This window comes from Solanum stenotomum, chromosome 7, assembly GCF_019186545.1.
Source record: "Solanum stenotomum isolate F172 chromosome 7, ASM1918654v1, whole genome shotgun sequence".
NCBI lineage: Eukaryota > Viridiplantae > Streptophyta > Magnoliopsida > Solanales > Solanaceae > Solanum > Solanum stenotomum.
The window spans coordinates 4,368,329-4,386,646 of NC_064288.1; the positions used below are offsets into that span (position 1 = coordinate 4,368,329).

Consider the following 18,318-nt stretch of genomic DNA (forward strand, 5'->3'; position numbering starts at 1 on the left):
ATTGTGTCATCCCACCCTCCAACACACCTCATCTTTACTCCCAAACTCCGTAGCCCCCATCCCATCTAGTTAGGGAGTCAAAATTTTCAAAAAAAGGATTCACAATACAAAAAGTAAACACACGAAGTATTCCGAAGGATCAACATCTACTACTATATATACATAAACAATAATTCTAATTATATATAAATAATATAATTTTCATCAAATGTAATTCGAATGAACTCCCTCAACTCTACTTGACTTTGGCCTTGTCCCTATTCCCGCCACCCCACACCCCTATCCCCTACAAATACTTTCAAGATATCATATTTACTTACCTACTAGATTTAAAAAAAAAACACATGTATCAAACTTAAAAAAATGAGAGTAATCTTTTTAAATATTTTCATTTTTCCTGTCCACTGTTCATTCATATATTTTCTAACAACCTTAAAATGTGATTGTTATTTCAACCATAAAATATTTTGAATAAAAAGTGGAAATTTGAGAATAACGTCAATTTCTCATCTTCCCTGCTTCATTGTACAAATCGAATCAAGACAATAAATTAAAGATTAAAAAAAGAAAAAAGAGCCAGCAAGTCAATCTATTCAAATTTGTCTTCATCATATTCAATACAGGTACTTGAAACTTTCAAATATCATTTGCATTTCAAATTCAATCTCTATATTTATCTTTCTATGTAGAAATCTTGGTGATGTTTAGTTTTGTAATTTCTTATTTTGTTGAACGAAGACATGGGTAATTCTAAGTCATCCCTTGATTTCAAGAATGATGGTAGGTTATATGTTTGATGGAATGTCTGAATGAGTCTGTTGTATGTGTTTTTTCTTCTTAAAGTGGATGAATTGTTCAATTTTCTTCCCCTGTTTTGGATTGATTGTGGGGTTTGTGTTTTGAATTATCAGGGGTTCGTGCTATGAAGAATTCTTCTTCAGAGGAGCTAGACAGTTACTATCCTGTTAGACCTGAATGCCTAGCTGATGTTCCCAAGACCCGATTCAAAGCAAGGGTGTGTTGAAAAAATAGCACCTTTTTTCCCTTTTCTATGCTACTTTACTGTATCTGATTCTGTTCTTTGTTGTTCTTGTTCATTTGGTGTGTTATCTTCATATTGACAGCGTTAAATGTGTCTTTTTTCCTTTTCTTTGATTCTCTGACATTAATTTCTCTCATCTGGTTTAGAAACCTATGCCATTTTTGTCTTTTCTAGAAAATCATTGTCCATCCTTTGATAGTGTCTTTTTTCCTTGATTCTTTGACATTAATTACTCTCATGTGGTTCAGAAACTTATGCCATTTTTGTCTTTTCTAGAAAATCATTGTCCATCCTTTGATGGTGTAGTTGTTGGGGAGATTTGCACAAATAGAATTGTCTAAGACAGTTATTTAACTTTGGCCCTCTATTAAGTTTTGCAAGATTATTTGACGGGGCATAACGTTGAACACGCACCGGACAAAACAAGTTATGCCCTGCCCAAAGTTATGCCGCGTGGTGTTATATCTGCAGAAATTTTTATAATGGGGACAAAAGGTAAATACCAGGCTTCAAAAGAAACACTGGGTGGAAATTCTTGTAGTTGTTTTATTTGGTCCATTGGGGGTTGCTAAATGCAAATATGTTTAATCAATCAATTAGGTAAATACTTGAATGATGGCAAAAGCCAGAGTTTTTTGGTTGACATTTGTCTTATTCCTTTTGAAGAAATAAGTGTTATTATTAGGTAGCTGTTTGTGATATCTTTAAGGATTATAGATGCTTATGACACAACTAAGATCCTTACTGTGCTTTTTTTACACTGTTTGGACAGGTAGGAAAAACTCTTAGTGAAAGAAGATGGAAAGCTGCATTCTCTAAAGATGGTTATTTGGATATAGCTGGTGTTCTTCGACGAATACAACGAGGGGTATACCTTTTTTGCCATTATTCTTGTATTGTATACCACATTCTCATTTTCCTTTGGATGCGTGTAATTTTGAGTCAAATGTATTGCTTTACTGGTTCCTGTATTTAAACAATTAAGAGCAGGTATGGAAGATGAGAATTAGATCTTTCAAATAAGCAATTTTTGTATAACAACTTAATTTTAAATTGCGAATGCTCTACAACAGAGACAAGCAAGTGACTGAAAGCTGACTTCAACTTGCAATTATTATCTTACTCCTATAAAACAGTTCGGTTTCATATTCGGAGACAGCTTGTAGTTTCCTCGTAAAGTACTGCAGTTTTTATGTATTGTGACTGTGTTTAATGTTTGATTTCTTTGGAAGATTCTACTTGAGGTAGATTGATGTTTTGGAAATTCTGAATAGTCATACTGACGGTTTTAGTTATTGTGGAAGCTGGAAAGGTTGAAGATGTTACTATCTTTGGTTGGTAAAGTAATACCTTTACTTTACTCTCAGACTAGGAAAATGATGGAGCCGCAACAACACTCGATCCTTGTCTTGTTTTGCATTGTCTCATTGTCTTGCCACTCTCAGTGTTTTTTTCTCTCCTTGCTACTACTCTTCACGATCCAGTTAATGTGACACAGAGAGTGCATTATTCCAGCCTGTTGTTTACTTGCTTGAGGTCAGGTGTTTGGATGGTGAATACAAGTTATAGTTAGTCCGTTAAACAGGAGTTATCGGCTCAATGATGAAATGAAATTGAGTACCCTTATGACTAAATAGTAATCTCATGTGGGACTTGTGAGTGGTGTTGCACCCCAAAACCTATTGACCTTGGGTAAACTAGATCGTTTGTATTACATTGTTTTATTTTCTTATCTATTTGTGAGTTAACTTAAAATCGTTGCTTCACTCTATAGGGGTGTATATTCTCCCTTATTTCAAGCTCTTTGAGCACTCTAGGAAGTTATTAGCCAATGGAAGTAGGACCCTCTTTCATATCTCATAAAAGTGATTAGTTTTTGTTGTTCTGCTGTGTGCAATAGGTTTGACACTCTCTGTCAGCTGTGTATAAAATTTAGGCTGTTGAACTATACATAAAAGTTGGATAACTTGGTCTACTAGTGGCACGTCTGTTGAGTTCATCATGAAGAGGTTGGGTTAATTACATTTAATATGCCTCTTGCTGCTACTTATCAACAAGAATTTTTTGTATTGCTGTTTATCTGGATATTGAATTTTAAGAATTATGAAGCTCATTAATTGTTCTGTGAACGCTAGGGTATTCATCCATCAATTAAAGGGGCGGCCTGGGAGTTCCTGTTGGGTTGTTTTGATCCTGAAAGCACATTTGTGGAAAGAAATCAGCTTAGACAACAGCGAAGGTAATGTGAGTCGTTTCAGCAATTAGTAGCAGTGATAACCAAATAGTCAAACTGGTTGTTTTTAGAATGTAAAGTAAAAAATTAAGATATGAAGTAATTATGTTCTAATTTTGTACATTTATATGCTTATAGAAAGTCAAAGCACCAGTTACAATTGATTTACTTTTATGCAATGACTTTCTCATGTTTAATAGAGTTTTTATCTCGAAGGTTAAGTTTATTTAGTGGTCCCTGCTGTATATTAGAATGATTCAGTATTGAGCATAGAGATGATAATATGGTGTCTGTAATGCTGTTTTCTACCCTTTCTTATAGCGGACCTTCTGTCTCCTGGTGTCAAGATCTGACCCTTTTTATTTCATGAAGTTCCTCATTTTTTTTGTATAAAATTTGAATTCTCTTGACTCAATATGTAATTATTCAACTGCAAAAAAGCTCAACCCTCTTGTGACTTTCTAGAACTTGCTGTGAGGTTTGTCAAGTTTGAGAACTCAAATACAGGTTTATTATATGCTTGGAGGTGGTCACATAGTTTTCATCAACATGCCTGTAGAATTTTATCATGAGAGGTCAATTTGGATGAACCAGTCTTTGGATAAGTTATAGTATAGCTATGTCAATGCCCATGTCTTCAGTCAAAATGTACCATATTCCTTTGAATGCCCTGATTCAGTTTGAGTCCGTTTCTGAAATCATTGGTGAAAGAAAAAGCATGCCTGCTAAAGGCTGAGTTCATTTAGTTCTGGACTTTGATCCCCGTTATGTGGTATATAACTTGGAACCAAGAAGAAAAATGGTCAGTCCAATTTTGAGATTTATTGCCTTTAAAATATAATAGCATAAATGTACAAAAGACTTAGTGAAGACAAAAGCTTAGGGCCAATATTAGTATGCTGAAATTGAAATTAATTTACTATTTTTATTAGTGGCCTAAATTAATGATTTGAAATTTGTATCCTCAGGGAGCAGTATGCTGCATGGAAATCTGAATGTCAAAAGATAGTGCCTGTCATCGGCAGTGGAAAATTCATCACTAGTGCTATAGTCTCTGATGATGGGCAACCTATAACATCTGATGATGGGCAACCTATAGCATCTGATGATGGGCAACCCATAGCATCTGATGATGGGCAACCCATAGCATCTGATGATGGGCAACCTATAGAGTGTGCAACTAGTACCAGTAATTCACATGATTATAGTGATGCCATGCCAGCTGATAATGGTGATTTTGAAAAGAAAGTGCTTCAGTGGAAGCTTAGCTTGCATCAAATTGGTTCGTACTTCTGCTACTTCTTATTCTCTATTTATATACAGTTTATGCTGACTTTTAGAATCTACCAGCATCTCTTCCTCTCTTTCCTTCATCTCTTTGACCAGTACTGCAAAAACTTTCTTTGCCAATAACTCTCTTAAACTTTCTTAGGATTTTCTCGTGCACAACTATTGGTGTTTGAGTTATGTAGTTGTCTTAATAAGTTACCAACAAATGACAAAAATAAATAACCAATTAAAAAGAGAAGCTCCAATGGAGTAGCCTACTAGTACTGGAACTGTTGGAGTAACAATCTTGAGAACCAAGGTTCTAATACCAGCAGAGGCGACAATAGGTGAATTGGTCGCATCTGCTAATTTGATTGGTGGAGTTACCTGGGATATCCAGTGGATCAGTTGATGTGCTTCAAGCTGGTCGACATACCACCATAATCAACAAAAAAAGGAGAACCAAAGAAATTTTGCATTTATTTACATGGTCAACATAAATATAGTTCTGGGATTTGCAGTTCTTAGTTGTTAGACAATGCAATAGATCAGCTCATTTCAAAGGTTAGATCTACCCACATAAGATAATTCAGATGCACTTATCAAAATAGATAAAGGGAGTGATACATCTAAAGTTACTTCTTTTTCTCAATTTTGTCGGTACATATTTGTATAGTAGTCGGTGTAATTCTATGAAGTTGAGATATAGCTGTAATGGACTTTGGGAAGTGGAATTAGGCCATGTCGGGGGTACTTAGTTTGCAGATGTAGGAAGGGTTTTTGGATTTAGAGACTTTGTGTTTATCTTGACTGTAATTCCATAAAGATGATGCTTAGCCACTGGCAAATTGTTACAAGTACAAATAAAGGGGACCAACAGGTCCGCCTATTAATTTCTCTGATAAGCTCAAAATTCATTGAGATAAGTGGGTCCTTTTTTTCGTTACTGGATGGTGTATTCTTGATGCTGAGTTGAAGAGAATTACACTGACTACTATACAAGTCTTTCGTATGAAACTTAGTATGTAAGAAAGACTTGAGAGGAGAGATACCTGCAAATCACTTCCTATAATGACAATGTCATCGACATATACAACAAGGAGATAGTTCCAACAACAGATTGCCTGTAAAAGACTGAATAGGGTAATAAATAAGGTTGGTTTAACAGTTCCAGATCCAAAACTGGTACAAGTTGATCCATCAGCTACAGTAATGGGAAATGGTGCTTTGTGTGGCTGGAAGTTAGAAAAAATATTAGTGTTACACATGTCATGTGATTTGTGGCGCTTGGATCAATCGCTCATTTATTTGAAAAGATAATTAGTCATGCTTTCACTGACTCGACAAAGGTAGTAACTGAAGTAGATTCCTTAAGTGATTTCTGATACTGAATGAATCTAGCATAATCCTCTGCCGAAACCAAAACTATTTTGTCCAATGATGGCCTATGAGCAACATCAACCTTACTAAACTCTTCCATTCTTCTCCCTTTCTAAACTCTTCCATTCTTCTCCCTTATTGTCATTGATTCTCACAATATCAAAGCAAAATAACAGAGAAATCACCAAAACTCTCAATATAAAGGTCTTACCAAGAGAATAGTCAACTCCACAAAAAGGCTCAACTCAAATAGAGAAAACTAAATAACCCAAAACAGAGTTAAGATGGTTGGAATACCCAGCAGTTCACAGAGTAACAAGAAACTAAAATATGAATAGCCAAGGGTTCCAGGCAGAAAACCAATCAAAGCAACAAAGAGGAAGCAGTAGAGATCAGACAGTATTCTGGCTCCAAACAGATCAAACGACAGCAGAGAAAGGAATTCAAACTAAAGTATCACCAAAAGAAAAATCGCAGAACCTTGATCTTGATGTTAAATCATCAAAATGTGGTCCAATGATAAGAAAACCACCGTAAATCAACTGGGTACTCTCAAGGCAATGTCAAATCAGTAAGACAGGCCATCAGTGGTGAAGTCACACGAACCAAAAAATATGGTGGCGGCTAATTCCAGCAACCACCACTTCAAGTCTCACAACTCTGGTTATGCTTTGATACCATGTGCAAGGAATTAGAGAAAATAACTTGTATTTTATTCAATAGGTAAGTACTAAGTTGCTCAGACTCTTCACTTTTGGTGCCGCACCCGTGTTGACACGACATGGGTGTGGGTGTGGGATACATGTCCGGTTTGGTCAGCTGATTTTGGGTACTTTGACCAAAATCGATGGGGAAAGTCTAGACAGTTTTAATGATTTCTGTAATCAATACAAAAGCTAAGGTGAAATTAAAGAAAATGGAATACCTTTTATATATAAATTTCTATGTTACTCCTTTTCCTTTAATCTTCTTCCAAGATTCTCCTCAAGTTCTCCACATAATATCTCATAATTTAGGTTTTATAACTCTATTTTTAGATATTTTAATTATTTTTAGGCGAATCCCCACACCCGTATCCATATCCCCGAATCTTAAAAATTAGATCATGAAGTATCCGACCTCTAGGACCTGTATCCGACACCTGCACCCAAGTTCGAGCAACTTTAGGGTAAACATGTATAAGTACATTAACAAGAACGCTAACTAAGGAAAGAAATAAAGAGGAAATCTAAAAATATGCTATCTATCAACATCTTTGTACAATATCAAGAAATAAATCTATAGACACTCTGTAACAAACAACATCCATTTGCTGACTAGTCAAAAGTGAGAAGAATTTTGTACATCACTTTGAGAAAGCTTCCTAGGTAATTGAGTTATCTGCTTTCCTTCCACAGGTTTTGTGGACATGAAATAAGAATGCTGCAGTATAATAGGAAAGCATATGCTGGTTTTCACTTTACATACATAATATAAAATAAGTACCTAGAGTCTATGGTAATTCTCTCTGCTTTTCTCCTTACTCTTGCCAATTTACAAGACTTTTAATAAGCATGTTGACATTGCTTAGTTCCACTTCGTAGTTGTTCACTTGAAAGATAAAGTCACTCAATCTTTGCTCTCTCTTAACTCCAACGTGGTATATTTTTGGAGCGAGTTTGAACTTTGTGACAGGAAAATATTTTGAATAACTGTTAGCAATTTTTAATGAAAAAGTGATAGTAATCAACTTGATCCTAGTACAGCTGTCCAACTTCTGCTATGCATAGATTGCTTGAATATGAAATATCTAGAAACCACTCTTTTGACCTGGCTAAAGAAGCTGGTGTTTCAAGATAGACTGATTTTCTTAATGATATCTGAAACTATCTTGACTTACGATGTTTATTTAGGTTTGGATGTTGTTCGAACGGATCGTACTCTTGTATTTTACGAGAATGAAGCTAATCAGGCAAAACTTTGGGATGTACTGTCTGTCTATGCCTGGATGGATAAAGATATTGGTTATGTTCAAGGTATTATAGGAGTATAAGACATTGTCTTTCAATATAATCAAGGCCGTTCATTAACATCCCCTCTCATTTTATGTGAACAGGAATGAGTGATATTTGCTCTCCAATGATAATTCTACTTGAGAATGAAGCAGATGCATACTGGTGCTTCGAACGTGCAATGCGTCGATTGGTATGTCTCTATTGTTGCTAATGCTCTATTAGTGGTTATTTTTTAAGGTGCTATTATTAGAGACCTTAGACGAGTTGCAATAGCAAAAGGTAAAGGACAAAAAGTAAAAACACCATAATGGCCATAACATTGTTTGAACTTCTAGTTATAAAAGTTAGCACTGGAGTTTCTCTTCTTTAGTGATCTACCTTGAATTTAACTATAAACATATTTCAAGTTTAATATATCTATGCACCTTCATGGAATGTTAATGAAAGAAAGCCCTTTCATCCTAATCTCATCTACTGAAAAGGGGGCCGGGCGTAGCACGTTCTTTTTTGGGACACATAGGCTATTACAGACGCATCAAAAAAGACTTTTCGAAGTTTCTTTTTTTCAGATGATTCCCTTGCAAGGTAAAGTTGGTCAGGTAAACCTTGCATACCCCCGGAAGAGGGATGTAACTTGCACATATATTTGTATTCTCCTTATTGACATTTTTCTTTCATCTGGTGCATTACTTTTGTGCTCATTCCTCTGCTTATACCTCCCTTCTGTTTATAATCACTCAACTTTCATTTCAACAGCGAGAGAACTTTAAGTGCAGCACAGATTCTATTGGAGTGCAGTCTCAGCTAAGTACTCTAGCTCAAATTGTTAAAACCGTCGATCCCAAGCTTCATCAACACCTGGGTAAGAGAAGGTCCTAGTCTTTGTAAATCGTCTTAGTCACTATTGCCATGAGTATAGTAAAGAAATCAAGATCTTCGTGACATTGCTGCTTTTCCTTTCCTAATCTCTGTTGTAGCGTCTTGAATGATTTACTGGGTTTTTACTGGTGTCTTGTGATGAAATATGATTTTGGAATATCGTGAATGATAAATTCAAGTGTTCTCATGATATTATCTGTAGGAGCCCATGTACCTTTTTCTGATTATCAACTTTCATCATTCGTAAAGGAATGTGCCTAAAGGATTGAGAGAGAGATACCATGGATAATAGTTTTTTCCATCTAAAAACTGAGTCAAACTTCTTAAGAGTTATAGTTGGACAGAAAGGTACAAAGGGAAGTAGTTTCAGCCTTTAACAATTGTGGTTGGAGTTTCAGACAGGAAATAGTTGTCTTTTTACATATTTTGGCCACAGTGCAGGGTAAATCTTTATTAGACTCTTGTGATTGGAAATTAACTTACCTTAAGGATTACATTAAGCTAGAAGAAATGGAACAGCAAAATTACTTTCTCTAATGGTTAGATATCTCTGATGCCTGACGCAAATTACTATACCATTTTGTCATTTTGGGGCCCCAGTAACTAATCATAAGTTAATCATAGTAATGGGAATCCCGTGGTCTGAAAGTCTTCATATGTGCATTTCTACTTTTTTGCAAGTGTTGGTTCATGTAAAATACTTGTCAAATCTTTGCAATTACATATTGATAATGCCACAGATTACTTACTTTACTATCACAACATGAAGGAGAGGGTAGGACTAGATTTTACTCCTTCTATCTATCTTCCATCTCTCTCACAACAGCTATAATTATATCGGCAGAGGAGCTAGATGGTGGAGAATATCTGTTTGCATTTCGCATGCTGATGGTACTTTTCCGCAGGGAGTTCTCGTTCGTTGACTCACTCTATCTTTGGGAGGTGAGAAGCTACTTCTTTTCCATTTGTAATTGTTAGATATATATAGCAGTGGCCTAGTGGGCAATGAATTGGGTTAAGAATCATGAAGTAGGTTCAGATCCCATTAGAGACAAAAACACTAGTTGATTACTTTCCATCTGATCTCTAGCCTTGGTGGACAGAGTTACCTGGTACATGTTGCTGGTGGGAGGGGGTAGGTATCCCATAGAATTAGTCGAGGTGCACGCAAGCTTGTCCGGATACCACGGTTATCAAAAAAGAAGAAGATATATATTGCAAAATAGTTTGCACCAGGATTTATTGCTTTAATTACGTGTCTCGTTCTGAGGATTGTTTAATAGAGAATGTATACCAACCTTTTGTGCTCTAGAAGAGCATAAGTTTTGACATAAAGGTCAATGGGAAAAAACTAGTTCTTCATAACATCTGAACCATGAGAGGTCCAGGAGCCATGAGAAATTGTAGGTAGGAGTTATTTCTATCTTCTGATAGATACTTTTTTTTCTATTATCCAGGTGATGTGGGCCATGGAGTACAATCCAAACATATATTCATCATATGATGACAAAAGACAACCCCTTCTTTCTGAATTATTGTATGATGACAAACCGAATGATAAGCATAAACTAAAGGAATATGGGAAGTTTGAAAGGAACAATTTGAAAACTGGTGCGGAACCGAATAGTGCTCTTTCTGTTTTCCTGGTTGCAAGTGTTCTAGAGACCAAGCATAGGCGACTTATGAAAGAGGCGAAAGGCCTTGATGATGTTGTAGAGGTCATCATTCTGTCTTTTTATACCTGTGTATTCCACGACATTATGTCCATTGATGCTGACAATAAAAAGTTTCCAGATCTTGGGCGAAATATCTGGGAATTTAGATGCAAGAAAAGCATTAGATGAGGCATTGAAGGTTCATAAGAAGTACTTGAAACAGGTAAGTTTCTTTGAAGTAGTCTTCAACCTTTCCCCAGTCCCCTACCAATCCACATTAATTTTTCATATATCAACTAGCCATGGTTAGTGATAGAAGTGCATATGAAAGACAAATGCCATGTGTTCATTGGTTTGGTATAAACAACGGGTGTGGATAAATTTCTCCCCACATAAAAATCCACGACCCTTAAGTTCTCGGCACATGAAAATGACTTTGTTTCTCTCAACACACTTAATGCAGGCTAAAAAGTCATAGTTGGAGTTGCTAGTGGTGGTCCTGCAGCAAGTATCTCCTGTGGTTAAAGTCTTGTTTTCATTTTTGTTTTTTCATTATTAATTTCAATTCTTAAACTCCTTTTTTTTGGGATTTTATCCTATTGTTTTTTTAATCCTTTTCCCTTTTTCTTAAAGGTGTAATTCCTCTTATAAATTCATGAGTCATGCCTGTCTTCTTTCTTTTGGTAGTTGGTCTACAGCTCTATAAGAAAGAGGAAGATGTATATAAGATTAGGTATGAAATGTACATGACATGCTTTTTTTTTAATTCAAGTATTTTAACAACTCCAGAATGTAAGCAATATTGCAATTAGTTTCAATTGCTTTATGGATGAGAAGAGTTTCAGTTTGAGATACTAAAGATGTGACAAGATCTTTAGTGGCATCCGTACATCAAGTGCCACTAAAGTTATTATTCCATGAAAGTTCAGTCATTTTTGTCTGAAGTGCATTAAAATGATTGAACTTCAACTATATAAACCTTCAAAGATTTTGTCTGGAAGACACAAAAAAGGTTCACTCAAAATGCTCCCAAAAGTAGTTCAATGTGAAACTAAAATCTCAGTGATATATATATTATAGAGTAGCGAGCAATCAAGAAAAGCTAAAAAGGGATGAAACTTAGTATCTCTACACTAATAGTTTGAGCTAAAGAAACTATAGTACTACATATAAACAAATGAAACTAGCTAGTAACTATTTTTAAACAGGAACTGTCCTGTTATGATTCTCCACTTCTGCTCCTTCCTCTGCTGAGTCTTCGTTTTCCCTTGACATCTCTTCTAGTGACTTCCCCTTTGATTCTGGAACCAAGAAAGTGAAAAATAATCCGAGAAGGTTGACTACGCCAAGGACAATGAGTGAATTCCTAACCCCAATTCCAGCAGGATACCCTGCATCAGCCTTGGTCTTGTCTTGTGGTTGAGCCAAATACAGGAATCCAAATGCACCCACCATTGCTCCTAACTTTCCACATGCAGCTGATATTCCATGGCAAGTTGACCGCAATCTAGCTGGGAAAATCTCAGCAGGCACGACAAATGTAGTGGCGTTGGGTCCAAAGTTGGCAAAGAAGAAGGTTAGTGAATAGAGGACCACAAACCCGATATGGTGGCCAGGGAGAGTCCAGTGGTGGTAAGGAATGGCCAGAGCAAACATGAACACTGTCATCATTGTGAAACCAATAACTTGAATGGTAAACCTACCAATCCTGTCAATGAGGAACACTGTGAACCAGTAGCCAGGCACGGTACTGCATAGAGCGATAAGAGTTTGTGCCCGTGCAATTTTGTAAACCTCTTCAATTGCATTCATAGTCTTGGCAGCAGGAATCCATCCAATGGCACTGAATATATCCTTTTGGAACAAGTTTTGGCTGTAGTATGCAATATCAAGAAGAAACCATGTGCTAGCTGTGCCAAGTAAGTGCAGTCCATGTCGCCTAAGAAATTGTTTCGTGAACAAACCAAATTCATTGCCGGACTTTACAACAGGCTCTTTTTGCTCTGTCCCAATGTCAACCTGCATAACCTTTTCCATATCTGCAGTGGCCTGTTTCACATTCTTGGCTACAAGAGCAGTGTAACGAGCCGTTTCAGGCATCTTCATCCTCCAGTAGTAAGTGACAAGAGCAGGAAGTGACCCAGCCATCAATATGATCCTCCACACGTAATCAGCTTGAGGAACGGTTGAACCAAGGGGATCCACTTGATAGGGTGGCGCCTTGAAACAAGCCTGGAATACAGCAGAGATAATGATGGCAAAGATACCACCTCCGAGGATACCAAATCCTTGCATAGCGAAAACAGCAGCAATGAAGGCACCCCTAGTCTTTTTGTTGGCATATTCAGACATAATAGTAGCAGAAAGAGGGTAATCACCACCAATTCCAAAACCAAGCCAGAAGCGAAAGAAGCAGAGGGTGGCCATGACGGTCTTAGGATCCCTACCAAAAGAAAGGCCAGAAGCAATGGAACAAATACACATGATCATAAGGGTTACGCCATAGACTTTCTTCCTTCCTATTTTGTCACCAATCCATCCAAAGAAGAGTTGCCCCGCAATGGTACCACAGAAGGCGACACCATTGATAGCAGCGGAAACATTAGGAGGTAGTGAGCCAGGCTTTGAAGAGCCATCGACATGGTAGTAAATACGTCCAAGCAACTTAGTGAAGAAGAGATCATAGGCATCAGTAAAAAATCCCATACCAGCTATTATGATTGCTGTAAAATGATACCATTGTGTTTTTGCTGAATCAAGTGCGTTCAAAACCTTCATATCCCCAGCCATTTTCTTTTTTCTGCAAATCAAAACAATATTCAACATGTAAGCTAATCCAATTTTCAATCGAGACCAAAATAGCAGCATTACCAATTCATGACAGCAAACACTTATTGTAACATACGAAAAATATTAGTTTACGACAGTAAAAAAAACGAACCACAAAACAAAAAGATAAAACGCAAGATCATGCATATATCAACCCAAGAAAGAAAAAAAACACACCTGGCTGCAAATAGAAGAGAAAAAGGGTTTAAGATATGAGAGAGTAGAATATATGTTGAAAAGAGGTGTAGGAGTAGAATATTTATAATCTATAATATGGACTTGATCTATTCCTACATTATTTTGGTTAAAAATCCTATTTAGACCTGAATTATATAAATATCTAATCCTAAATACATTTGGTTTTGGTTAAAAATCCTATTTAGACCTGAATTATATAAATATCTAATCCTAAATACATTTGGTTTTCTATTCCAACTTTAGATTATTATTCCAACAGAAATTCCAATTATGACAACAGAGCCCAAATATATTCCTATATTAACAAGGAATTGGATGCCAATTGGCTCTATTTTTCTTCTTTCAAAGCTATGCCAGATTTGCCCATCGATCTCCTAATACTCTATTCTTTGGATACTATACTGTGTATTTTTTGGCTTGAATTGTTCGATGTAGACGGGCAAGTTGAAATGCACACCAATACTAAAATCCACAAAATACACTCCAGTCATAAGATCAATATATGTCATTGAACTTTGAGAAATTTTTTATCTATGTCATTTCAGTTTGATGACATATTTAAGTCTTTTCTCAATTAACAATGTAAATTAAGTTGTAGGACTCTAAACAACAACAAATGCACCCCCACAATAAGTTTATATGATACAAGCAACAAGTACAAAGAGTAATTTGACACAATCCTAATTTTTCATTACTGATATGAACATTATTGAAATTGAATCAACCTTTTACTATTACACCTTTATATATACTAGCTCAGTTTAGACCCCACATAACTTACTAAAAACGAAATAATTTAATTGGATAGGGAAAAGACCAAGCTACCCTTCAAAAATCTGGATTAGACTTTCCTTATTCGAACAACCCAACTTCAAAAAAACATATCTCACTCATATGAACTCGGAATTGTGAAAACTCGCGGCGTTGGAAAGATAATTCCAAGATCTTTCCTACGGTATCTGGAAGAACACCTAAATCATCTTGAGCTAGGAGTTATGGTAGTTTGAAGCTGACCATAAACTCAAACTTAACTTAGTTTAGCCAATTTTCCAGATTTACACTATTTCCAAAAAAAAAAAAAAATCACTCTTTCTAATTCTAGCTTTTTCTAGTTCTTTCAAATGGAGAGGTGTTACAATTTTGTGATTAATCACTATTTTCTTATCATTTTTATATAGCTAGAAAAGAGTGTCTTGTGACATAACATTTTCTTAGATCAAAATGAACACAAAATAATAGGAAATTCATACATAAAAAAAATCATACTCAACATAAATATAAAAAAGTAAAAATATGTGGATCAATTCATAGCCAATGAAGAAAGAAGGCGAAAATATATGTTCATGATATATTCACCCTAGTGTTTCATTTGATTGAAATCTATTGCCACCAATACATTAGTTTCTCTGTTCATTTCTACTTACATATTTATTAAAAATAATTATTATCATGGTTATATTATCATATTATAAGTAAAGGTAAAAATCTATTTTTGAAACAGTAGACTTAACATCAAAACTACTAATTCAATGTACTACGTTAATGCCTAATGTTTTATCAAAATTAGGAAGAAACTCCTTCATTGATCTCAAAATAATAAGAAATGAAAATAGAAAGAAGAAATATCTTATCCCAATCATGTGCCTTTTTGTATTTGTTTATTATTATTGTCTCTCCCACATCTTTATCTATTTATTTATTAGAAAAAAATAATCAACAATGTGTGTATTTAAATTCTCTCTCGAATGAAATTAAAACACAAAAGAAATTATTTAAGAAACAGAATAAGAAAAATAAATGAAAATTTTCGCGCACTATATATAGAAGATTTCTGTGTGAAGCAAAGTTCATAGATAATTGCATATTTATTTGTTCTCTTCTTTAATATAAAGACAATACCTAAATTCCGATGCTAAGAACTTCGGCAAAACATATCAATGGATTGGGGATGAATCATTTATGAAAATTTTAAATGATCTCAAATTGTCACATAAAAGAAATCCCCAAGAATTTATAAGGAGTAAATGGTTGTGATTTATGACCGAAGAAACATGAAGGTAGAAATTGTTGTGACTATTCGTAGGTAATTAGTAATTTTTTAATGAATAAAACATGTAGGTTATTTAAAGAGTATTAATGTTCAAAATCATACAAATAATACTGATGTATGTATGTGATGAAAATCGTCAGAGAAAAATATGAGTGTGAATTGATGAATGATTTGCTACAATTTGTTCACCAACTCTTTCTTATGTGGTACCTCAAATTTTGTTGGGTTTTGAACTTAATCAACTATTGCAAATAACAGTTGAGATATTTTAAGAAGAAGAAGAGTATAAAACCTAAAAAAAAAATGTTTAAAAGTGAGAGGAAACCCTTCTATTTATAGCTAACAAATAGTAGTATGAATATGTTCTGATTGTGCCTTATTAGATAAGTCACAACCCTTCAAAAAAGTCTCTGCTCATCGGAAAAGACATAACCCTTTGAGAAATTCACAACTCATCGGATAAGGCACAACCCTTTTGTAAAGTCACATCCCTTTGGAAAAATCACAATCCTTTTGAAAAGTCACAACTCATCGGAAATGTCACAACCCGTCAAAAAAGTCAAAACCCTTTGGAAAAGTCACACATCATCGCAAAAGTCACCATCCATTAATGTGAAAAGGTATTAACTTTTAATATAACATAATTAAATAAATTGAGTATTTTTAATTGGGAATATTATAGTAATTCAACATTCATGTTTGGGAGTTCATGCTTTTAAGGTAGTATAGATATGCTTGAATTTTTTTTCTTCATTTTTTTAGTTCATAAATAAGTTTTTTTAAAAATAAATAAGTCCATAATATCAATTAAAAAGAAAAAATAATAATAATATAGTTTTAAATCGACTAAGATTGTTATTGATAATATATATATAGAAGGTAAAATAGATAATGAGTTAGTATTCTTTTATCCTTTTTATATGTCATTTTAGTCAACAAGACATTGGTAAAAATAAGGATCTATTAATTTGAAAAATCAAGAAAGTATTTGTTGTTGTTTATTCCAATACTAATCCGAGAAGGTATATGATTTTTATTTACTTTATATTATTGATGTATATCCAAAGGAGTTAAAACTCTTTTTTATTTGTGAAGGTATATGACGTTAATTACTTAATTTGAGAAAAGTTATTGGTCATATATATATATGCCTTCTTTGATTGATGAAGTTGGTGGTTGTTCTTTTTTGTTAATCTTTTCCTCTTTTAAGATTTTGTAGACTTTTTCATAGTTCGATTTCTACGATTAGTGGTTGATGTTATACTCTTAAAAAAAATGAAAATAAGAGGTACGTAAAGGAAAACAATTGCTGGAAAATTACTTATTTACCCTTAACAAAATAGTTCCACAAAAATAGGGCACATATGAGTCCATAATACTCCTAAAAAATAAAACGCATGACTCCTAAAAGAGACATAATACATGACTCCATTAATTCCTTGAAATCATAACAACACGGGATTGACTCAACTTAAAAAAAACACAACTCCTAATTAGGGGTGTGCATTCAATTTTTTAGTTTGGTTTTTACATTATTCGGTTTGGATTTTTGGTTTTTGCTTTTTGGTTTTGTAAAAGTGTAACCCGATCCGATCCAAAATAAATTTGATTTGGTTTAGTTTTCCTCTATTCGATTTAGTTTTTTTCGGTTTGGTTATTCGGTTATGTCAATAATTAATGACATAACCAAAGTAACAATATTGAATCCCTTAAATATACTTTCTAATATAAATCATAAGTAAAAGTTAAAACACAATACGTAGAAGTATACCTATTAAAGATGTTCAAACATAAAATATAGACGTAATCATCGTGAAAGGCAATAACCAAAAAGGGACAAAAAGTGGTTAACTCTAATTTAATTCTAAACCTAAACACTTTATATATATAATTCAGTTTTTTTTCGTTTTTATTTTTTAAAATTAAATTCGAAGCCAAACAAAAAAACCAAACAAAACAATTTATTAATCCAAAACCAATCCGAAAAACCAAAAAGCCAATCCGAATAAAAATTCGGTTTGATTATTTAGTTTAATCCGAATAGTGCACACCCCTACTCCTAATAGACTAATGCCTCATTTGTTTTCATTAAGATTAAGGCATCGGAATCTGAATGAACATCTGAACTATTAAGATGCTATCTTTAGATCTTAATAATGAATAATTAAAGACTGTTTGTTTTTCAATTTCTTTGTTTATAAATATAATAACAAATATGTCATGAAATAAAACAATAATTAAATATTAGAAATATATAAATTTAATAAAATAAAATTAGTATTTGCACAAAAAAGTCATGTTAACTAGTGATGGTCAATATGATTTGAATAATATGTGGTAGTTGACGGTGTGTTGGTGATAGTCAGCGGCAGTTGTAATACCCCGGTCTTACAAAAATCTAAATTTAGAAAGAACAAGAGTAGAGATAGCCAATTTGAGATTTGTGCAAGTTATTTACGAGTTGTGAGTTTTGGGTCAACTTCAAACGACCATAACTTCCAGTACAAGATGAGTTAGGTGGCCTATAAGATATCAAATAAAAGATCTTCGAGTCCTCTTTCCAATACCACCGAGTTTGCTAAATTTCAAGTTTGGATGAGGGATATATGCCCGTTTGAATTCAGCCTGTCCAGTTAAGGAAATTCATCCGAATTATAGAGGGGTATTTTGGTCTTTTCCTTACCCTACTAGTTCCACACGTTTTTCCACCCAAATTAGGGACCCAAATTAGGGGTCAAAGCTGATTAAAATCAGTTTACGCTAAAGTCTAAAAGCGTTTGGAAAGTTAG

General features: G+C 34.4%; 2 protein-coding genes across 3 annotated transcripts; one reads left to right on the forward strand and one right to left on the reverse strand.

The window, feature by feature from the left end:
* The first annotated feature begins 473 nt into the window (after positions 1-473).
* LOC125870297 (uncharacterized) lies at positions 474-11,311 on the forward strand. 2 transcript variants are annotated; one of them, XM_049550699.1, is made up of 12 exons: positions 474-623; positions 912-1,015; positions 1,815-1,910; positions 3,178-3,281; positions 4,244-4,557; positions 7,817-7,939; positions 8,020-8,108; positions 8,675-8,780; positions 9,642-9,739; positions 10,255-10,515; positions 10,592-10,675; positions 10,916-11,311. In XM_049550699.1, exons 2-12 carry the CDS (start codon positions 923-925, stop codon positions 10,928-10,930), a joined length of 1,383 nt encoding a protein of 460 aa, XP_049406656.1. In that variant the 5' UTR covers positions 474-623; positions 912-922; the 3' UTR covers positions 10,931-11,311. The 2 variants fall into 2 exon arrangements, with proteins under 2 accessions (XP_049406656.1, XP_049406655.1); XM_049550698.1 differs by having other exon boundaries at positions 622-780.
* Positions 11,312-11,652: 341 nt separating this feature from the next.
* On the reverse strand, positions 11,653-13,242 carry LOC125870289 (low affinity inorganic phosphate transporter 1-like). Its single transcript, XM_049550690.1, has one exon. The coding sequence runs from the start codon at positions 13,240-13,242 to the stop codon at positions 11,653-11,655; it is 1,590 nt and encodes a 529-aa protein (XP_049406647.1).
* Between the last annotated feature and the right edge of the window lie 5,076 nt (positions 13,243-18,318).

Excerpts from the sequence above, each read along its gene's own strand:
- LOC125870297 (XM_049550698.1), top strand. The coding sequence starts at position 741 with ATGGGTAATTCTAAGTCATCCCTTGATTTCAAGAATGATG. Across the intron at positions 1,016-1,814 it reads AGACCCGATTCAAAGCAAGG|GTAGGAAAAACTCTTAGTGA; the intron begins GTGTGTTGAAAA and ends CTGTTTGGACAG. Across the intron at positions 8,109-8,674 it reads AACGTGCAATGCGTCGATTG|CGAGAGAACTTTAAGTGCAG; the intron begins GTATGTCTCTAT and ends TCATTTCAACAG.
- LOC125870289 (XM_049550690.1), bottom strand. The coding sequence starts at position 13,242 with ATGGCTGGGGATATGAAGGTTTTGAACGCACTTGATTCAGCAAAAACA.